The sequence below is a fragment of the Eucalyptus grandis genome, chromosome 8 (genome assembly GCF_016545825.1).
Source record: "Eucalyptus grandis isolate ANBG69807.140 chromosome 8, ASM1654582v1, whole genome shotgun sequence".
Classification (NCBI taxonomy): Eukaryota; Viridiplantae; Streptophyta; class Magnoliopsida; order Myrtales; family Myrtaceae; genus Eucalyptus; species Eucalyptus grandis.
Window position 1 is genome coordinate 20,253,800 of NC_052619.1, and position 22,445 is coordinate 20,276,244.

Sequence of the window (22,445 nt, forward strand, 5' to 3'; positions counted from 1 at the left end):
GCAATTTAGAATTGCCGGTGCAAGTTCCGATGGGAAACTTGGTGGTGCCATATTCCAGCCGCCAACAGGGCTCTCGGAGGCGATGGCGGAGGCGGAGGCACAGGCGATGCGACGGAGGATGCAGCGGATTGGGAGCGGAGGCGAGAGACCGAATTTTGAAAAGGAGAGAGAGAGAGAGAGTCTTCTTCGTTGAGGAGGGGGAGTTTCCTCGTTTCCTCGTTTCTTCGACGGAGTTTCCTCGGTGAGGACAAGGGACTCTTCGATGACGAGAGGGAGACCAAAAATTGGTGGGGATTATTGGGAGGGTAAATACAGTCAAAAATCTATGAATCCAATTCTACGAAATTTTCTTGTCAAAAAAAAAAAAAAAAAAAAATTCTACGAAATTTCTATCCGAAAGACTCTTGTGCCTCGCAAAAAACTCCCAATTTTCAGTCTGATTTTAATTCTATCCTAAACTAATTTACCTATAAAAAATAAGAAAAAGAAGGAAAAAAGGCCTGCTCCATTTTGCAGTGACGGTTGTCCTTGAGTTGTTCGTGGGCCTTGGCCCTTCTTTAAGGCCCCATTTTGTTCTTCCAATCTTTAACAGTTTCTAGCACAAAAAGGTGAATGAACGTCTATCGATTTTCACCAATTAGCCGTGCTGCGCTTGTTCTTCAATGTCCAAGGTCGTCTTCATATTCCTTTCTGTTTTATTTTACGCCATCATTTTTTTCTCTTACCCCTTAGATTAGAAATGAGGCAAAATCCCATTTTTTCCCACTAGTTTTATTTCATATTGATAATTACTTTTATTATTCTCCCCTACAATTGCAAAGTACATCAATCTGTCTTGTAGTGATTTCATTGCAATTATCTAAACGTGATTCGGTGGAGTAGAATAAATGAAATCTGAATCTTTTTCAAGTCAATTTTGGTCATCTAGAAAGGTACCATAAAAGTTTAAAATTGCATTTTCTTCATAGTGGAAGGAGGACGAAAATACACACTATGCTCATTGTATTTCTCTTATTGAGTATACTTGTCGTTGTGTTTTGGTTGTAAAAAAAATTAAATCTTCCTTTTACAAATTCACATTTCCATAAAAATCCCATAAATATTTTTTTTAAATCCTTTCATTTACTTTAACTCGAGCGATCCTCTATTCATCTATTTTTCCTTTCTAATTTTCCCCGATAAATATAAAATCTCCACCTAAACTAAGATGTCCATTCGCACAGTTCTCTAAACTACGATGTCACAAGCCCCAGCACTTGGAACGAGAAATAAAGAAGAGGCGCACGATCTAACTCAAATATGATTTTACGATCCTGCCCTCGCGAAACCCCGTGATTTTCAACTCCTCCGCCGTCGCATGCCATCGGTGCTCCAAAAGGTCAAAAAACTGACGAGACGATGGTGATGTCGTTTAGCATGGCGTTGCGGACTTTTTTAGGGTATTAAATATCATGAGGACGAAAAAGAGAACCCGATTCGCGGTTCGGGTTGAATCTTTGGGAATGGAGTGAAGGAGCCTTTTAAAAACATACACAGTTCGAATTTTCCCTGATAAATATAAAATCTCTGCCTATACTAAAACGAAACAGACCATCTGAAAGGAGGAAACAGTAATGTTAAGGTACTTTATAAGAACAAAATAGTCAGAACAGCATAATGATAATAAGGCTCAATCAATAAAATTGGTCTTTTTTTGTGCTAGTTGAGACTTAAAAAGGGAAAATAGTTAGAACAGCATAATGATAAGGCTCAATCAATAAAATTGGTTTTTTTTTGTGCTAGTTGAGACTTAAAAAGGGAATCTCTTTAAAAACTAAACAAAAAGTTATAGAGAGAATTTTGGAACCCTTAATCCAAAAGGCAAAAACAAACACCAAGAGCATAAAACAAATCGAGAAAACAGAAAACTAAATGCTCCCTTCCAGTTCCACCCCATCTGCATCATAGCTTCGTATTCAGAAAGATATGGTGAATTCAGTACAACATAAGAAAAAGAATGTTGCATCTTGGCAAGGCATAAAGAGATTTTCTCTTGATAGATAAGTGTAAAGAAATTACCATAAGTACGCTGTACCTGCAAAGGAGCTATATTGACTACAGGCTGAAGACAGTCCTCCACCTTTGGAACTTCAATGACCCTACACACTCCTCCACGAGACACAGCTGCAACATCCCCCCTTGGGCACATGACAATTAGGCGTCATTTACTGGCACAAAGTTGCTGAATAACCGATTGTTGCTCACTGTTAACATTGACACCTTCAGTTTAGACCAAATATGGAATACTGGGATGCAAGTTAACCTCAACCGCAAAAGCTAAACTGAAGCAAGCATCATAAATAGTAATCGCTACAACAGGTAGACTGTTATCCACTAGAGCCAGAGGACGATGTTTCATCTCACCAGCAAGCATTCCTTCACTGTGCATCAATACCACTTCCTTTACTTAAAGAACCTTACAAAGCTGCACCATATCATCTGCCAAACATGGGAAGTGACTGCTTTGCAATCAGTAGCTTAGCAAGATCTTCCATTTCACGGTCAAGCTTCAGCACCTCTCTAACTTTATCTACAAGATACAAGTAAAAGATTTAATGCTTCATATAAAAAATTCTCTCAAACTAAGTTCAGACGAAAAAGGCAGATACAACTTAGAAGTTCAGAAATTGTTAAGGTGAGATAGGAAGTGACACATACTAGAAAGGTCAAAAAGACAATCAATTGTTGCATTCTCTTTTAGTTGTACTCAGAAGCTTTGCGCTCAGTGTGGCCAGAATTTGATGTGGCTCCACACACTTCAATAGATGAGTGGATCTATCTATTTATAATGCTGCAGTGACGCACCAGAGAATGCAGCAGATTGGGAGCGAAGGCAAGAGAGGAGCCAATTTTGAGAAGAAGAAGAGAGAGAGTCTTCTTCATTGACAAGAGGGAGGCCCAAGATTTTGAAATATTAGAGAGAATTTTCAGATCTATCCTGGTGGGACATGGCTCCATGCGTCACTCACCAAGTGGAAAGGGATTATGCTGATGTGGTGGAGCATGGCCATGTCCTCAATTGCAAGATCGCAAGGTGACGCGGGAGGCTAACATGGGAGGCTAAGTGGTCGGCTAAGTATATCATTCTATGAAACAATATGTGTGAACAGTACTGTCAAGAAACTCACATTATATTGCTGGGAACCCGAGTGAATTAGAGAAACCATGCCACAATTCTTTCACAGAGGCAATCTTATGTACTCCATCTTTCAACTTTTTTTTTTTTAGGGGGGTATTTTGCTTTTGAACCGGATACATAATTCTACATGCATAAAAAAAGAGGAATAAATTCAATAAATCGCACCCGCCCGTTTTTTAGTCTGAAGAGGCTAGGCCATACTATCAAAGCTCTGAGAAAGAACCTTATGGAGCCGAACCCTTTGAGACCAAGGAAACCAAAACTAAGATAAGAACACAAGCCACCACTTAAGGACCAAAATCCAAAACAAGTCGACAGCAGTGTTGTTAGGAAAATAGGTTCAAGGTAGCAAGTAATTACTCATCAGTGCCGACGAAGTCCTCGAAAGAGAGGATATTGCCATTCCGCACCGCAAGATTCAACTCCCTGAGCCCTTCAACGAGCGTGGACACAAACTTCTCTTGAAATGTGGGGTCTTTATAATCGGCCTGCACAGCAAATCAGATGAAAACTAAGACGTCCATTCCCACAGTTTTCCCAATTAGCTCAACACCAGAAACTTCACCCATCAAACCCCAATAACGAAACCCCATGTCCAGATTTGAACGGCAAAAGAGGTAATTGTGCAAACATTTGGTGTGCAGTTTAGAACTACCGGTGCAAGTTCCGGTGCGAAACTTGGTGCTGCCATATTCCAGCGGCTGACGGGGCTCCTCGAGGCGACGGCGGATGCGGAGGCAGCGGCGATTCGCCGGAGAAAGCAGCGGATTGGGAGCGAAGGCGAGAGAGCGAATTTTGTAAAGCAGAAGAGAGAGAGAGAGAGAGAGTCGTCTTCGTAGACGAGAGGAGACCCAAAATTTTGGAATATTGGGAGGGTTCTTCTACGTTATTTCTAACCTAAATTTTTTTCTCTCGCGAAGTTATTCTAATTCTACCTTAACCGTTTTTTGTCTTATTAAAAACCACCAACTTTAGATCCAGTCCTAATTTGATCCTAAAAGTTACAAACTTTTATTAGTGATATGGCATTTCTCATCATTGCTATAATTTTTTCCTAAAATTTCATATCCCAAAAAAGATTTTTTGAAGATAAATTTTTACATCAGTCCACATGGCAATCGGTGAACCACCGCGCCGCCCCTCCGGCTCTAGATCCAGTGCTGGCTCGTCCCATACGGTGGAACCGTCGCACCTGACCCCCTCTCACCCACCGGCCTGCCGATCTCCAGTTCTGCCTGCATCACAATCCCGCCGGTCACTAGCCCGACCTCCTTCCTCGAGTCCGTGGTCGTCCTCTCGAACGTTCAGGTAATTTGTTGTGTGGATTCAAGCATGGGGTGCTCTAAACTTTGGGCCCTTCTCCATCTACCATAGAGATTTCGAGGAACGTACTAGTGTCTCAAAAAACCTTCTCGCACATGATCTTCTGTTCGTTCCTTCTAAAATGTCCGTCAGGCTAAGACCTGACTCTTCTTCTTGTCCTGGGACAGTCAATGGACTGGTGGATGGAATTCTTAAATTCCTTGTGCTTGCAGGATGTATTGAAGAAAGGGACTGGTGGATGGAAGAAAGTTTTTGCTGCATTCGGGGAGGAGATTCTACAAGCTGATGGAGAAGTTGATAGGCAGAAGTTTGGCCGAATTGTCTTTTTCGATCGTGAAAAGCGTCAAGTGTTGAATAGGTCATGGTAAATCTGAACTAAACTTGCAGTACTAGTTCTAGCGTCAAAATGGGGATCGAAGCATGCTGAACGCAACAGCAAATTTACCTTGCATGAGTGCAGATGCGTAAGATTCTGCTCAACTCGGAAAACTTCCTGCTTTGATGAAACATGGGACAAATTCTAATTTTTGAGTTTTTCTTCTAACCTGTCGTGCATGTAGTTGCTGTGGGTAATTTGTGATGTTAGTCTGAAATTTTTTCATCTTCATTGCCTTGGTCATAGCTGAGTTATTCATTCTGAAGCCAGTATCCATTTGCTTTTAACGATGCAGCTTGGATTTTTTCGTGTTTATTTGAATGATGCCTTAACAGTTGCATTGAACTTCGGGAGAAAAAAGAAACTTTTAACTGTGTTTACGCATGTTTAGGCTTCTGGCTCCTTATATATCATCAGGCATCTTCCGAGAAATTTGAAACTTTTGTTGAAAGGACATAAGGTATTGTTCTTGACATACCTTTATTGTTTGAGGCAAAGATGGATAAGTGGACAAAGCCCATTGCTGTTGTCTGGGTCGATCCAGAAACTCAGCTTCAACGGCTTGTGGCAAGAGACAAAACAAACGAGGAAGATGATAGGAACAGGATAAATGCTCAGATGTCGTTCGATTTGAAAAGGTCTAAGGCAGACATAGTAATTGACAACACTGTTTTAGAATCCTAGCTAGTTGTGCCTGCTTTTGATTCCCTTTATATTGTAATGAACATGCAGTAGACACTGTTTCAGAATCCTGGCTAGTTTTGCCTGCTTGTGACAAACTTGATCTGTCTATTTCATTCAGAAAATGCTGAGGTCTTTGTAGTAGATGCATATGTGTCTACGGGAACATTTGAGCATTTAAGCGGAAAGCTCGTGGTAATCTAACATTCTTTTTCTGACTATACTGCAGTTTGCGTGCATGTAGAACCACACTAAATATTTGTCTAGTTGGATAATAATTAAAGTGCTGCTTTTGATTTTTCTATCTTGTCCCTTTGCTCTTCCCGTTGTTGTTCAAATCTCTTAATCAGGAAAGTCAGATGCCATTGCTAGGGCGAGGCCTATTCTCTCTGGTTTAACCATTCTTCCTCTCTTGACATTATGCTAACTATTTGGATTATAAACCTATAATGACTGTTGGATTCTGTTGTGTATGCAGCAATGTCTGACAAACTGTACATATTTGAAGGAGAAATTGGAGTAGGAAGGTCTGCTCACCTTGACCTCAGAACGTTTGCATATTTGGATGAAATGTTTACATTTGGCCATCTTTTTATTATGATAAAATGCAATCCTGTTTTAATTGTTGATCTCCAGATTGATGGCTCTTTGAGGAAGCTCCTAAAAGGTGGTAGAAATATTGAAGACTCTCTAATTGCAGTTGTCATTTGGAATTAGGAGATAGTTCAGGTATGTGACTTATGTTTTAAGCTTTCAATGTGGCTGTCCATTTGGTAAGACTTTAGTTAGCTCAGTCACTATTGTTAGAGAAGCGTAAGAATATATTTCGCTAAAGACTTCCTTAACCAAACTCCATATTCTACACCGATATCATGACTCTATAGAAAGTAATTTCATGTACTTCTTCATGTATTAAATTTTAATAATTGATGAACCTTTTGTAATTATGAACTTTGATAAGTGGATTCTTGCAGATTCTATTAAATCTTAGGCTATTCTCACTTTTTTGCAGAATATTCGTCACAATTAATGATGCCAACCCCTTCAATCAACAACGATACATCCATGTTTTGCTATTGGCCTAAAATATCATCTACAAACAGCAAGGTCGAAGGACAATCTAGGGAGAAGATACTATGGTTGCCCAAAAGACAACCACTACAATAGAGAAGAAAGTTGTAATTATTTTGTTTGAGTTCATAAGGAAATCGGTCAATTGGCAAGGAGCGTGTCAAAAAGATTTTGCCAAAGCAATGTCGAGCAAAAACAAATGTCGACCCATAATGAGGATGAGGGTTGTTCAATGGATGTTGAAGACTCTCAATGCAAAATTAAAGCAAGATTTGGCAAAACTGAAGAAAGAAAATTCTAAATTGAAAATGTCGATTGTGTTGTTTATGGTAATTTTAGTTGGGATAAGTGCAATATAAGTCCTAAAACTTGTCACAAAAATATAATTGAGTTCTTAAACTTGCAAAAAATATAATCAAGTCTTAAAACTTATCAAATTGTTTCAATCGAGTTCTAAAGTTAACACCGTCAACTTTTTTAATGGAAAATGCTGACATGGCTTAGACATGGCATCTTAAATAATTTTTCATTTTCCACATGGCTTTTTTTTTAAATTATTTTTATTCAATTTTTTAAATAGATTTAAAAACTAAAAAGAAAAGCTAAAATTTATTTTCAATTTTTTTAAAGGCAAGTCCTCCCTCGCCAGCCACTCCAACAATAGGTGGTGGCGAAGGAAGCGCCGGCTTTTTTTTTTTTTTATTTTAATTGTTTTGTTTTTAAAATAAATTTAACTTTTCTTTTCTAGTTTTTAAATTTAATTTAAATAAAAAATTTAAAAATCCGCATGGAAAATAAAATTTAATTTTAAATGCTACTTCAATATTTTCCGTTAAAAAAGTTAACGATGTTAACTTTAAGACTCGATTGAAATAATTTGACAAGTTTGAGAATTTGATTACACTTTTTGTAAGTTTTATGAATCAATTGCATTTTTGTGACAAGTTTTAAGACTTTTATTACACTTATCCCTTTTAGCTTTTAAACTTGATATGTTATGAGATTTGGCAAGATGTTGGTTGGGTTGTTCATAGTTTTAGTTGTCGCTTGTAAATGTATGTGCATTTTGTTTGTAGGATGAATAAAGTGAACTTTTATATTGGCATAACATTAAATTTAGGGATAAGTGCTCCAGAAATCTTAAAACTTATCACGAAAATACAATTGAATTTTAAAACTTGCAAAAAATGCAATCAAATCTTAAAACTTATCAAATTATTTCAATTGAGTCTTAAAATTAATGGCGTCGACTTTTTTAATGGAAAATGCTAACATGGTATTTAAAATTAATTATTATTTTCCATGTGGATTTTTTTATTTAAATTAGATTTAAAAATTAGAAAAGAAAAGTTAAAAATTAATTTAAAAAACAAAACAATTCAAAAAAAAAAAGGCAGCCACCGCCATTGTCGGAGGGGTTGGCGATGGTCGCCGCCCCTTTGGCGATGGCAATTTTAACTTTTATTTTTTTAGTTTTTAAATCTATTAAAAAATGAATAAAAACTAATTAAAAAAATCCATGTGGAAGATCCTTATAAACGTTTGATTGAGGATTCTTAAATTCAAATTATAAATGTTTGATTGAAGATCCTTAACGCTGTATATTCTAGGTTTTACAAAAACTAACCTATGGGGCAAATGAACTGCACACTAGATAACAAGATTTGTGTTTTTGTGGGTTATTGGGGCTTTACCATTTTCGGGTGATATCCTTGGCATTTCAATTTGTTGAGTTCAAGCATCACTTGAGGGACTGAAGAAGCTTCAAAAATTTGAACGAAAGAATTCAAAACTACAATTCCCGTTCAACATGCATCCAATTATGTCATGTCTGAATAAGTTTGATTGTCAAATCAAAGGTGAGGATTTGGATATTGATGCTAACTTGACGAAGGTCCATCCGCACTAGGTGAAGAACCAGTTTGGCTGCAAATTACAGGCTCTTCCTATCATGGAAGAACAATTGCCTATTCACATGCATCCAAAGCAGAAAATATTGTATACACCATTTCTATACATGAGCCACCAATAAACCACGGTTAAATATCTTGTTTTAAAGTGTCACATAGATAAAGAAAATGGCCGACTGTTGATTCTACAAAACTCTCTAGCCTTTGAACATGCAGGAGGGAAGAGAAATTAGAGGAGAGTGCAACATCATTGCTGAGAGGAGTCACCTTCATTACTCACAATGACCTTGTGTCTATGTATAGCAAGATGATAAATTAGTAAAGAGTGCAACATCATTGCTAAGAGGAGTCACCTTCATTACTCATAATAACCTTGTGTCCAAGTACAGCAAGATAATAAAAAGAACACGACCATCTAACATCAAATTTGTGCCTTTGAAAATGTAGGAGTCAACTTCAACGATCTATCACCATAAGCTTCATCTCATTGCACATCAATGAGTCCGTAACTCTTCAAAAGTCATTGACTGAGAAAACGATCCAGAAAATCGGAAGCACTTTTGATATGGCTTCAGTTTGGTACATCTTATGTTGTAATTATTGTATTATATACTTGAATACCAAAAGCTTGCTAGAAAGGACATTGTGTTAAGCAAACGTCTTACATTCGAGTCCCACAGATAATGACCAAATATTAGCCTAGTTCACTCTTCCAAATGAAGAATGATAAATCAAGTTAAAAGTGTCTATCATTAATTAGCTTATATGTAGAGTATTGGCATCCACTTTCCTAACAGTAAGTAGGAGAAGAGATTCTTAGCATTTATTCAGAATATTATATCATGCTGGTTTCTAGGAAGCCTGTATCAGATGGAAATTTGCAACATCATTGCATGAAGTCTTGCCTATTAAGCCTTACAAAAGATAGAAAAAAGTAGTAGTACAAATCATGTATTACATCATACCCACCAGTGAAGTATCATCTGCATCCACAAAAGAAAGTTCCTGCATATATGTTGGCAACAGAATTAAAAACTTGTGTCAAAGCTCTCCACTACCCAAACTTACTGGGGAAAAAAAATCAATACATGTGTGCTTCTCTTGATCTTATTAAACAAGAAGGAAGCATTATGCACTAGGCGATGCATCAAAGACTGCAAGGTAGTAATGCCAAGTAGATAAGGCAAAAGAAAGAATACTCCCAGGAGAAAAACTCTAAGCCAAGGATAAGGAACTGAGATTGGTGATGCAAAATAAGATGAAGAATGTGCCAAACAAACTTCTTGAACGCGAGCAACTTTGCAGCGTGGAAATTGTAGGCATGTCACAATGAAAACAGTTGTAACAGAGTTTATAGAAGGACCAAGTGAAACAAGACAAATTTGAATTACAAAAAATGCCAGGTATCAAATAACTAACAAGATGTTCTGTTGAAGTAATTGGCCAGTTAGCAAAGGAATTCAATATAATTCAACAATACACTAGAAAGCAAGCGAAGACTTACTTCTGCAGCACTCATCTCCGGAATATCTGAAAGGCAAGTGTTCTCTTCGACTTGATTTTCTTCTATAAATGTCAGTGGTGTTTCTGTGTCAGACCTAAAAGGACCAGTGGATGTGGCAGCATCAGGTGTTGGCAGGACTCCAGTTCCAACAGTACTTCCCTCAGGAAGCTCTGGTGCCGATCCTAAACTGCCCGATATAGGGGTAAAGGTATCTCTTCCAAGAAAGGAGTCAATGCCTCTTATCCAAAGTGAAACAAAATCCAGGAAGTTGCCACCAGTCTGGTCTTTGTCATGCCGAAGATGTTCGATTTCCGTGTCAAAAGCAGTAGCATTATCAGGAGAACGAGAAATCCCAAGAACAGGCAAAACTTCAGTTGTTGGACCTGGAGTCTCTGAATCCACATGCTCTGGAATAACATCATCTTGGCCAGAAAGATGTAGATTTATTGGTACGTAATCCTTCTTAAATATATTCTGAAGATCACTGCACATGCCTGCAGCTATGCATATAGTGTGATCCGCTAGTGAAGATTTCTCCACCTAGCACATGCAAAAAAAGCAGTAGAAAAGTTTTAGAGAGACAAATACCATTGAAGGGGGGTTCCTGAAAATCACACTCCTTCCTGAGGCATTTATTTAACTTCCACATACCAAAAGCAGAGCTAGGAATGTTCTTCCTTTTACGTGGTATATCACTGGGATTGTCAAGAACCCTTTCCATAAAGCTGCACATAAACATTTTCGAGTTACTATAAGGCAACAAGAATATCTGAGTCTGCTCGCGTGTCTTGACTATTAAGATTACCTATTTTTCAACACTACACATTCATCAAACAATTGCTTTCTCTTTCTTTTCCTTGCTGGTGGCTGCTGGACAGGTGGGCTTGATCGAATAGCCATTTCAGGTGATGCATGCTCTGACATATAGAAAAACACATGTAAAGAATGCCAGCTATGGGAAATCTGGAAAGGCATAAACTCAGTTCATAAACACAATAAAATGTGCGTGGAAAGTAGTAGAAGGACCCACCAAACAAAATATGCTCATCCGGAAACACAGCAGCATTCTGCAGATCTGCTGAAGCAGCTGTTTCTGAATGCTGCAGCTGTTTCTGCAGAATGCTGCTAATATGCTAATGATGACCCTCCAGAAGCCAAGGCATCTGGCACAAGAGGGGTGACAGTTCCCTTTTCCATCATGATTTGCTTAGATCTTGTCGGAGATTTTCTATCATCTACATGATCTGTCAGGGGAGGAAAGTTCCCAAAGCCATCATCATGAACTGCATCATGCATAACTTCTATTTCTGGCAAATCTAGCGTGGGAATGTCATGATCAATCTCTCCTCCTGATCTAGGAGGAGAATCCTGGAATCTCTCCCTATGTACTTCTGGGTGACTACGACTAGGACCTTCAGAACGCCAACTACTGTTTAAACACGCATAGAAGTCACCGTATCATTGTCCGATAAAAAGACTACATATCTTTCTGTAAACTGCACAATATAAGAAACCAAAAAAAAAAAGAAAACTCTTGTAAGGACACTGACTCTTCCTCCATTAAACTAACTACAGAAACAGCTACCAGCGCATGTTGTGACAATTCCAGAATATCCTATAAAACAAGCCATTCTTGTTAGGTATCAGAGGACAAAGACATGCAGAATCTAATAAGCAAACAGCTTTTAGCAACTTCATATATAAACTCGTGATTCGGACCAAAAAATCGAGTGGATTAGCAGATTGAGTCGAACTATAGCGGTTAAGAAACTCGTATAGAGAAGTTCTTACATATTAAGTTCAGCACTTGTCCATGTTAATATGATTTTCACATAATTATCTCCGCACAATGGATATACCTCAGCAAAAGAACTGAAATTCGCCCACGCAGCAACTGGTGCCACGCGTGCTTTTAACTGCTCACATGCATCCAAAACTGCAGCACCATACAATCAGAACTTGCAGACGCAGCTGTTGGTGATGCGTTGGGAACCTATATCGCAAGGATTTATACAAGATTACAACAAGGCATTGCACAATATACCGTTGGAAAAGAACTATTTTTGACAAAATTAGCCCGAAATACCAGCATGGATGAATTTACTAGCGGTGACGTATATTCACATCTACAAGATAAAGTATTTCATCCAATGAGCTGCACAACTCAAGTCAAAAGATTTTTGTTTTTGGTAAAGGGTAAATATATATTAACTAAAGAACCAAGGAGCTACACAAATGTACAGCAACAGACCCTGGCACCAAGGCTTACACTCAGAAGACAACCAAAAAGAACAGCACCGCTAGATGCAGAAAGAGGAATGAAAGAACAGCAGCTAGATGCAGGCTAAACAGCAGCCAAAAAGAAGAGGAGGAAAGATGAAGGCACCCGTGCAGGGGAGAAGGAAAACAACCAGAAAACTGAAAAACAGCAAGCTAGGGACACCATGGAAGCATCGAAAGCTGAAGAGACTGGATGCCGCATCACGCAAGGGAATATCTTGGAAGCACCGGAGATAGCCAGCAACCAGTGTCGAGCAGAAAGCGAACAGCCAACAAACGGGAACCCTCCGGGGGAAAAACGGAGAAGGAGGGAGGGTGTCCTTAGAAAACTTGCCGAGATGAACTGCAAAGAAAACCAACCAGAATCTTGGAGGCACCGACCAGTAAAATGTAACGCCTTAGTCAAAGATCGAGGGATGGATACCCCAACTGAGTTGTAGTCTTCTATTACGGGTCATATCCGGGACCTTCGAAAAGTTAAAGGCTCTATCCTTGATAGCCTTGCGAAGATGTTCCTTTAAAGCCGGGATGAATAAGGTTCTGCCTTGTCAGTACTGGTGACTTTTGTATGCAAACCTTGACCCATCTCTACACCACCATGCGTAACTAAAGCAGTCCCATCTGTATAAATATGAACAAGTGCACCTGCCTAAAGAAACCATAAGAAAATCACTATAAACACGGCGCATCTTGACGAAGAAAACTATCAATATCCAAATGAGCCGTCAGGAGAAAGCAAGATCAAGAGCAGAAACAAATTCTCTTGCTGCCCAAGTGAAAAGACAGGGACACAACAATAAGCAAGGTGTTCGATAAAGTGACCCCGGAAAATGTCCTAGAGCAGCATATGCTATTCCATACCTGATTCACATGTTTCATCGTGAAACACACGCCAACTCTATCTGGAACCATGGCAACTCCACACTTCTTCCATCGATTTTGCAGATTGAATTGGTCGACTTCTTTACGAGCATTCAAGAAGTTGCATGACTCTTTCAGTGCATTCCAGAGAGGGTCTAGCGTGCAGTGCTGAATTCATTGTCCATAGTGTATTATTGACCCATCGCCTAGAAAATTAATTTCCTATAAGGAAATTTGAGAGTAAGTAGAAAGAAAGCATAGAGAAAATAACCAGGAAAAGAGTAAACCGAGGAACAATGGTATAAGTTACCCTTATCTCTTCTGGGCTCTTCTTCAGCTCTACCACTGCTCTCTGGATCCAGTTTTCGGCAACAAGCAAGCCCTGTGGACCACCAAAACCTCGGAATGCTGTGTTACTAGGCAAATTAGTGAAGCAAACCCTTTCAATGACCCTCATGTTGGGTATCTCATAGACATTATCAAATTGAAACATGGCATGATCAAGGACAGCAAGAGACAGGTCAGAGAGAATTCCCAGCATTATTATAAAGTTCGAGATCCAGCGCCAGCACCTTTCCCTCCTTCCCTTCGTAAATCCTACCTTTATCAAGTAATTTAACTGGTCACTGTGCTGTGCGTGCAGAGATAATTTTTCCCTAAGCACACTTAACATGCCATAATGCAACAAGCCATGATGCTAATATCTAGATTCAGAATGTAAAAATAGCAATTTCTGACCAAAATTGATCAAAATGACTAAATTGGCAAATGTGAAAAGATTTAGAATTCAAATGGTACAATTGAAAGATTTATAACCAAATTGGCACATCTGCATATGACTTCTTTGGTAATATTCCTCTGACTTTTCTTGATGAACAACTTTTTTGGGAAACAAAAGACAAGCTCAGTAGCAAAACGTCACCTTATATATTTCAAGAAAGCTATGGCGCTGCCCACTTATCATCATGTCTTCACTAGTCTGTTCAAGAGATACGTTGGGACAGAAGCTACAGCAGCAAGGAACGCCGACCTTGCTTCTTTTCCTCCAAACCCACCACCAATTCTCTTGGTTTTACAAACGACTTTTGAGAGTGGCAGGCCGAGCACGTGAGCAACAAACAGTCTTCTGATGATGCCTCGGGCACTGCAGAGGAAGAATACTATCATGTTACTATTTACAAAGTCAAGTCCTGGAATCCATTTTCCGCTTATGAAAGAACAAGGGTAACTAAAACATGCATATAAATCTCTCATAATCAAACTTAGCAACTAAGTCCAAAGCAACAATTCTGTCCAAAACCCTCATCATATAAACAGCCACACTAAGGAATGGCTAAATCCAATCCCACAGCAACCCATTAGAACTGACTTCAGTTATCAAGCAAGTTGTGCTATCCACATTTGGCAATTCAATCTGACTGCAGACAAATTCAACATAAAAGAGAGCAAAAAGAATGTTGGTCAAAGGCCTCACTCACTTGAGTGGAGGAAAGCATGTGGACTTTATTTCCAACATCCACTGTCCATATCAGGGTGCAATGTGTCTCCAAGTAAAAATGTTCCTGACCTGCCACTTGAACTTCCCCCTGTATGACTTTGTAACATTCACCCGACTGAAAGCAGAGATCCCTGTCACCTTTTCACAAAGACCTCTCTATGTTGGGATGAAAGCTCTAGCTTTGATGGCATCTTCTATTGAAAAGATAGCTGGAACTTCTTCATACTCCACATGAACCTTTCTCATGGCTATTTCACATTCTCTTGTGTATCGGCAACAACTACCCCAATAACCTGTGACAAATATATGGAAACAAGAAGACTTAACATACAAAGGGGTAAGGAAGAGCCGAAAAACTGTAAAAAAATTTCCTAGTCTGGCAGTTAACTCTTGAATTTTCAATATGAGGGTCCCAGTTTAAGTCATAAGTTCGATTTGTTTGGGGGAGTCCAAAGCACTTGTACAACATACAAAGACTGACTGCTATGATATACCTGGCAAACACAAGTGACAGATTCTGAAGCGAATACCTCCTCATCTGATATAACAACCCCCATCTTGTATTTTCCTGGGATGTCTTTTGCAAGAAATATGCCGGCAAATCCAGGAGAAGATTTCTCTACTGAAGCATCTACCGAAATTATACGGGCATGGGGTTTTCTGCTTAGCACTAACGCGGCATTCAGACCGTCAGGTGGCAAGGGTGTGTCATCAGCATATTCTGCCTCACCCGTGACCTGAAGAAATAATAGCGGATAAGAATGTGAAACAGTTATTCTCAGCATATGGAAAAAGCAACTGATAGGAAATAAAAATTTACAGATCACATCATGATGACATCTTCATCACACAACTATATAGAATGTAAGATGAAAAACCTTGCCCGCACATTAAAGAATTGACACAAAAATTTTTAGGCACATCAATCAAGACTATGTGCAATATTAGCGTACTAAATACATAAGATAATTTGCAGCAGGATAATTCACAAAACAAAGAAACAAAGATGTCCCGCCTAGAAAACAAAACATAATAGCAAAGAAGGAAATAGAAAATGGAAATAAGAAAGAGTTACAGATAGTCATTGAAGAATGCCAAACAGATATCCCCTGAGATCAGAAATGGCCATCCTTCATGAGCTTACTTAAATATTATATGGTGACAAACACATGTGAAGTTATAAAAAATAAAAATAGTTGGAATTTTGGGTTGAATAAGCATCAAGAACTGCCATCAGTTAAAGATTGGTCACGTCAATATGGGAAGCAAAGAAGACTAACTGAACATTCTGGCTTTATTTAAATTTGTTGTAGCAAGTAAATAGAAGTCTAAAGTTTGTGAACTCAATTTCGGGAAATGGATGCAGCCATTTCATGCATTCTTTCGTGTATATATCTTTATTACAACATGTTAGTGGGCCACGAATTCATACTATTGGATGAAAGGAAGGTGCAACCAAATACCTAATTTGACGGCAATCACGGAAACTAAATTTGGCTTTGAGGAAAGTAGCATTAAGTCCCATGATGCAAATGAAAATACGCAATGTCAACCATGCAAAAGATGCAAGAGTCTCACCGCATTAGATTCCCAGACATAGTACAGATACCTGTAGCCTTGAGGAAAGGTGGATCTCAGGGGATCCCACGGAAGTCCCCTGCTTCACAATTTCGTAATCCTTACTTCCGACAGCAGATGGCCTTTCAAATGGTTTTATGGCAGATATATGTGACGATGGTATCTCTTCCCTGATGGATCTCATCTCATCCATCTCCTGAGAAACCCAGAGGAAAAACTTAAAAAAGAAACTAAGTGTTAGAGACTTTCGAAACTCAACCATCCCACCCGGAGCATCTTCCTTGATGATTATGTCACTCCTCAAAACTTCCAGAGCTCCTTGCTAAAGCTCCTGATTCCAAGTCTTTCCAATCAAGTACTCTTTGGTTTGCCTTGCAGCAATAGATAAAGGAGCCACTCCACCATAAATGATTGATGCATCTGCAACAACCAGATCATCTTTTTTCTCAAGAAAAACATGCATTCCAGCATTTACAATAGCAATATCATCATCCCTCCTGTGGGCTTGCTTAAACTCTTTTACATACTCCAACCTTCTGCTCCATGGCACAAACACTGAGAGCAGAATCTCTCCACTTGCAAGGTCCACCTTCCGATAACCTAGAAAGAAATTCTCAGCTGAAACAATTCTAATGTTTCCTTTGCCATCAATAACTCCAAATTTTTCCCTAGAAGCCATCCAAGAGGGTTCAAGTCTGATATTGGACTAGCAGTACATACGTTTCCACCAACTGAAGCAACATTCTTTATCTGTGTCCCTCTTCATGTGCGTCATCCAAATCCATGGCATCAAGTTCAAATGTGTTGAGCAAAGTGATAGATTGTACCGGTGGCTGTCTTGTATCCTCTGGCAAATTAAGCTCTACTGGAGCAAAAAATTTGCTCAATCCAGTGAGTAGAACATTACACGCGTGGAAAAGATAATCCACTTTTTTTTAATATATCCAAACAATGCCCAACAGAAGATGGCCAGACATCCTCAAAGCAATTGGCACTTCGGGAAACATAATATATTCTACAGAATACCAAAAAAATTACTCCAATTGCCGCTCCCAACATCAACGATGCTGATCTTACCACAAGAAGCATCGCAATGCGAAAGATAAGAGTCCTGTACCGTTACTTTGGACCATTTGTTTGTGTTCTTTCAGAATTGTTCAATTCATTTAACCCAGGATGCTGAAAAGAATTTGATGATCCCTGTATAAAGGAAAAATCAATTTGTTTACATAAACTAAATAAATGCCAAGACAAAAATGTCTCAAATAATCCCACAAGAGAAAACGCAAGTTGTACCTGACTCAAAATGGTTTCGTGATTTCCATTATTATACTCCAACATCTATTCAAGATAAACCATAAATAATGAATATTATAGTAGTAATAATAAGATAAAATAACATTGGATGTAATATGATTTCATAATAAGTACCTGATTAGTAAATGGGAAAAAACCATTCATAATCCCCGATGGCATGACATATGGTGGTCGCATCTACATATAATAAATAATCCGTTAGTAAAACGCAAATAAATTAACATACCAAACTATTAAATACCTGATTGGGGAACGGGCTAAATCCACTCATAACTCCCAGCGGCATGACGTATGGTGACTGCTGCATCTATATAAAAGAAATTGACCAAATTAGTAAAATATAAATTCAAATGGAAGACTAAAAGTGACGTACCTGATTATAAATATTTGAATTTACTGTAGGACCACCGATATTGCTAGGATGAAAGGCACCTTGTGAAACTGATTTGAATAACTCGAATAATCTAGGAAATGAGTTTACAATAAATATGTTAATATGCGTCATATAACATACATAAAAAGAATTAAACTAATCATATAATTACAATAATATGTCACTCACCTCGACTTTCGATTGGCGTTGGGGGTGTTCCTTTCTTAGATTTTTTCTTCTTTTTCTTATTTGAACTTTTAAGTCTTTCATAAATTACTCCCTTTCCTTTCTTTCGAAGGGGATCCAATACCGAAATGTCACACAAAGAAGCCTCATTATCCTCATTACTAACATCATCAGTCACAATCACACTTGATTTGTATGATGAAATTTCAGTCTTCGCTTTTTGCATATATTTCCTCACTATTCTCATAGTATTGTCATCTTCAGCTCCCAAATTCATCATTTCAAAAGATTGTTGCATTAACAAGGAAAACCGATCAGACTTAGATGAATCAAATGACATTTGCTTAAATTCATCATTCGCAATCCCTTGTTTTGCACCCTTAGTCCATCTTTTCAAAACATAGGCAGGTGGAATGTGCGTAACTGATATGTTCTCGATCAACACTTTCAAAGCATGACGACACAACCACCCTTTTGATTCAAATAATTTACATTCACAAAAAACTGAAGAGTCTACGGAGTAAATCGACAACATGTTCACGTTGAGTCCCCCACACATGAGAGTGTATGAATAAATCAATCCATCAAATGTACTACTTACAATAATTTCAGAGAGACTTTGGAGAAATTCATCATTGAACCTTGTGAAAATGGCACCGGTATAAACTGAAGCAGCATGCTTCAAGATGTCGTGCGAAACCATCAATTTGGGTGTCCCACGACAACTATAATCATCTTGAATTTCAATTTCTCTCATATGCGCCACTTGCTTTTCATAGTAGTAGACAAATTGTACAAGGGTCGATGTCTTGCTCCCTATTTTTTGGAAGACATTATTGATGCTCTCACTTCTTTGACTTGATCTTATACCACATGTAAAAATATCACGACCAAAAGCTAAACTCCATTTATGTCTAAGGTCGTATAATCTCCGAAGCCAAATGTTATCCTTAATATCCCACCTTTCTTCCATTTCCTCCAAGTAGATTCAAATTCGTCCTCGATCCGCATCTATACATAAGCGCTAAGAAATATTTATCCCCGAAATCGGCTTGTGATAAAGATGTGGAATGTTTTGATTGGCATTTTTCATGATGTGCCAAGTGCATAAACGATGTTGTGTATTCGGAAATACCGTTCTAATCGCTTTTTCCATGACTTGGTCTTGATCGGTGAACATGGTTTTGGAGCCTTATTTTTCATAGATTTCAAAAACGCCTCAAATAACCAAATAAATGATTCCACAGTCTCGTCCATTAAAAATGCATAGCCAAACAAAACATTTTTCCAATGATGATTAACCCCAACAAAATGTGCACATATCATATTACATTTGTCGATACGATGAATGGTATCAAACACTAGCACATCACCAAAACAACCATAATCAAATTTTGACAAACTATCTCTCCAAAATATATTTGTTAATCTACCATCTTGATCAACTTGTAAAGCATATGAAAACATTGGGTTTTGTTGTTCCATGCTATGAAAATGGTTCAAAAGATCTTGACAATCTTCCCCACTTATACCATTGGATCTTGTCCTCTGCAAACCTAAATGTTTGCTTCCTCCTGCTCCATTTGCCAAACACTTAAATGTCGTAATTCCCCCAATGTCAGCTTTCATCATGTCAACTAAAACACCCTTACAAGTCTCGGACATGATTCTTCCACATCTAATCAAATGCCTTTGATCTTCGGGAATAAATGCATGATTATGCTCAGAATTATACTCTATGACTTCATAGACATCATTATCAACCTTAAACTTGATATGAGCAAGACAGCCACATCTAACTTCAAGCCTTTCAAATTTCTTTTCTTGATAAGATGAGCTGACTGAATACCCCTCACAATTGCACACAAAAGTCCGGCGGGTTATTTTTCCTTTAGTATTTCTAACCAAATTACCCTTCCTTACTCCAAATCCTTTACTAAGTGCATAGGCCACATACTTATTATATGCTTCAAATTCATTTGAAAAAACCATTCCTATTACAAACTCAAAGTCTTTTTCCATATCACGCATTACATGTGCAGAATGGGAAATTTCAAGCTGCAATTAAAAGAAAAAAATATCATTATCCCACTTTTACTTAAGAAAACAATATATGTTTCAAATAGTACAAGTAAAGAATTACCTTTGATTCAGCCATCCAATAAATTTACACGTGCAACTTCGCACCCAAACTGGAATTAAAATGAAACACCAAATGCTTGACCTGTTAAAGAGGTACGACATGCAATCAGCCATGGACAAGTCTACTTGCTTTCAGCTATTATTTAGTTCAATCAATTACTAAGTATGGCCTAAAATAACCAGCACATACTGAAAATGGATTCCAGGCATAAGCCGTTTAAACTATAGCTAATACATTCGAGTAGGACATTATCCTTGATATAGACCAGCAAAAGCATTGCATAACGTGCTGCAAATCATAAAGAATGCACGTGAATAACGTGCTGCATATCAGATAGACAGAAAGAGAGGAGATGGACAAAGTCAACAGACGCAATATATTAGTTGTATCATGTATTTATGACAACAAAAACAATAGGCAGTCCAAACTCTTAACTTTACATCATCAACATGATATATGTACACCTCAGACCAATAAAGAATGCACACTCACATCAAAGTACTAGATTACAACAGCACTCTATTAAGCACTCTCAAAGTTTCCATTTCAAGAGGTTCTCTTATTTCTCACCTAAGTAAGTCCTTTGCTAAACCCTGAACTTCTTTCACCAAGTACGGCATGACCTATTGAACACCACAAATAACCAGCACATACTGAAAATGGATTCCAGTGTAAGCCGTTTAAACTATAGCTAATATATTACGAGTAGGACATTATCCTTGATATAGACTAGCAAAAGCATTGCATAACGTGCTGCAAATCATAAAGAATGCATGTGAATAACGTGCTGCATATCAGATAGACAGAAAGAGAGGAGATGGACAAAGTCAACAGACGCAAAAACAATAGGCGGTCCAAACTCTCTTAACTTTACATCATCAACATGATATATGTACACCTCAGACCAATAAAGAATGCACACTCACATTAAAGTCCTAGATTACAACGGCACTTTGTTAAGCACTCCCAAAGTTTCCATTTCAAGAGGTTCTCTTATTTCTCACCTAAGTAAGTCCTTTGCTAAATCCTAAACTTCTTTCACCAAGTACGGCATGACCTATTAAACACCACACATAGTAGCAGCTCTCAAAGCTCTGGTCACACTAGACTCGTAGCAACAAGTGGTTAGTACTTTCACCTTCTTGCTTGCCCATAAAACACCAATTAATATACACCTTACCCCCTTCTAAGATTTTCACCAGTTCAAATTGCTCCTAAGAAGCTTCACATGCAAAAATGGCAACCTTTTTAGGGGTGTTAGAGTTTAGCTTCCAAATAGCCATCGAAATGAATTATCGCAACAATGCAGAATGATGACCAGGGGAAAAAAAGTGAAAACTTGCAATTTTTGGGACCAAGTGAAAGCTTTGCCTACGGTAAAAATTGGTACCAATGTGAGAACAACATAACTAATGACTTTTCAGGTCTCGGTATTTAAAAAAGCAGCTCTCATGTGAAAAATGTCCTCAAAGCTATGCAACATAAGTTCCAAATTCCTGAAAAAGAAAGGGATTGATTGCTATTATTCTGTGTTAAATAGTCTATTACATGCTTCCAAATATAAAGGCATTGCGATCAGTATAAATTTTCTAATTGAGCATGTCCACTCCGTTGCAACTTTCATCAACAAGTAAGATTAAATGGAGCACCTACACATGTCTCTGCAAATCTTTTAAGGGAGTTCGTCATCTGAGATTGAATTAGTCATATAAATGATGACGGTTGACTAGGCTACACTAGACTTAACGTGTGGAAAAATTATGCCGATAGAGACTTTCAGATAACTCCCCCTCAGTGAAATCTGGCCATTGGGTATGCATATTGGCTGTCCAAAAGCTGATAGGATTGTCTGGCATTTTCTGATCAATAATCAGATCAATTTCACCACTATTGACCTCATCGCCAAAAGGAACTGAGCTACATTTATCATCAAAACTGACCAAGACTTTCGCCATGACCACAACTTCTACACTCAAGCACAGGCATCGCTGAACTCCTATAAAATCCCTTCCGTCACCCCGTCAGACAGAGAGAAAGAAAAGAGAAAGCAAGAAATTACCTGGACAAGCCGGTGCCGGATCTGGAGTCGGAGGGGGGGCGCGGTTGTTCGTGGGTCACGCGGTGGCTCGCCGTCGAAGAAAGGGAGGGCAGACAGAGACGCGAGGA

At 38.4% G+C, this 22,445-nt stretch overlaps 1 protein-coding gene and 1 pseudogene across 1 annotated transcript; both read right to left on the reverse strand.

Moving 5' to 3' along the window:
• Positions 1-1,675: 1,675 nt before the first annotated feature.
• Positions 1,676-17,863, reverse strand: LOC104428296 (annotated as a pseudogene).
• LOC120286864 lies at positions 9,341-10,621 on the reverse strand. Its single transcript, XM_039299443.1, has 2 exons — positions 10,044-10,621; positions 9,341-9,544 (listed from the first exon to the last, which is right to left on the reverse strand). The coding sequence occupies exons 1-2, from the start codon at positions 10,533-10,535 to the stop codon at positions 9,494-9,496; spliced, it is 543 nt and encodes a 180-aa protein (XP_039155377.1). The 5' UTR covers positions 10,536-10,621; the 3' UTR covers positions 9,341-9,493.
• Positions 17,864-22,445: the final 4,582 nt, after the last annotated feature.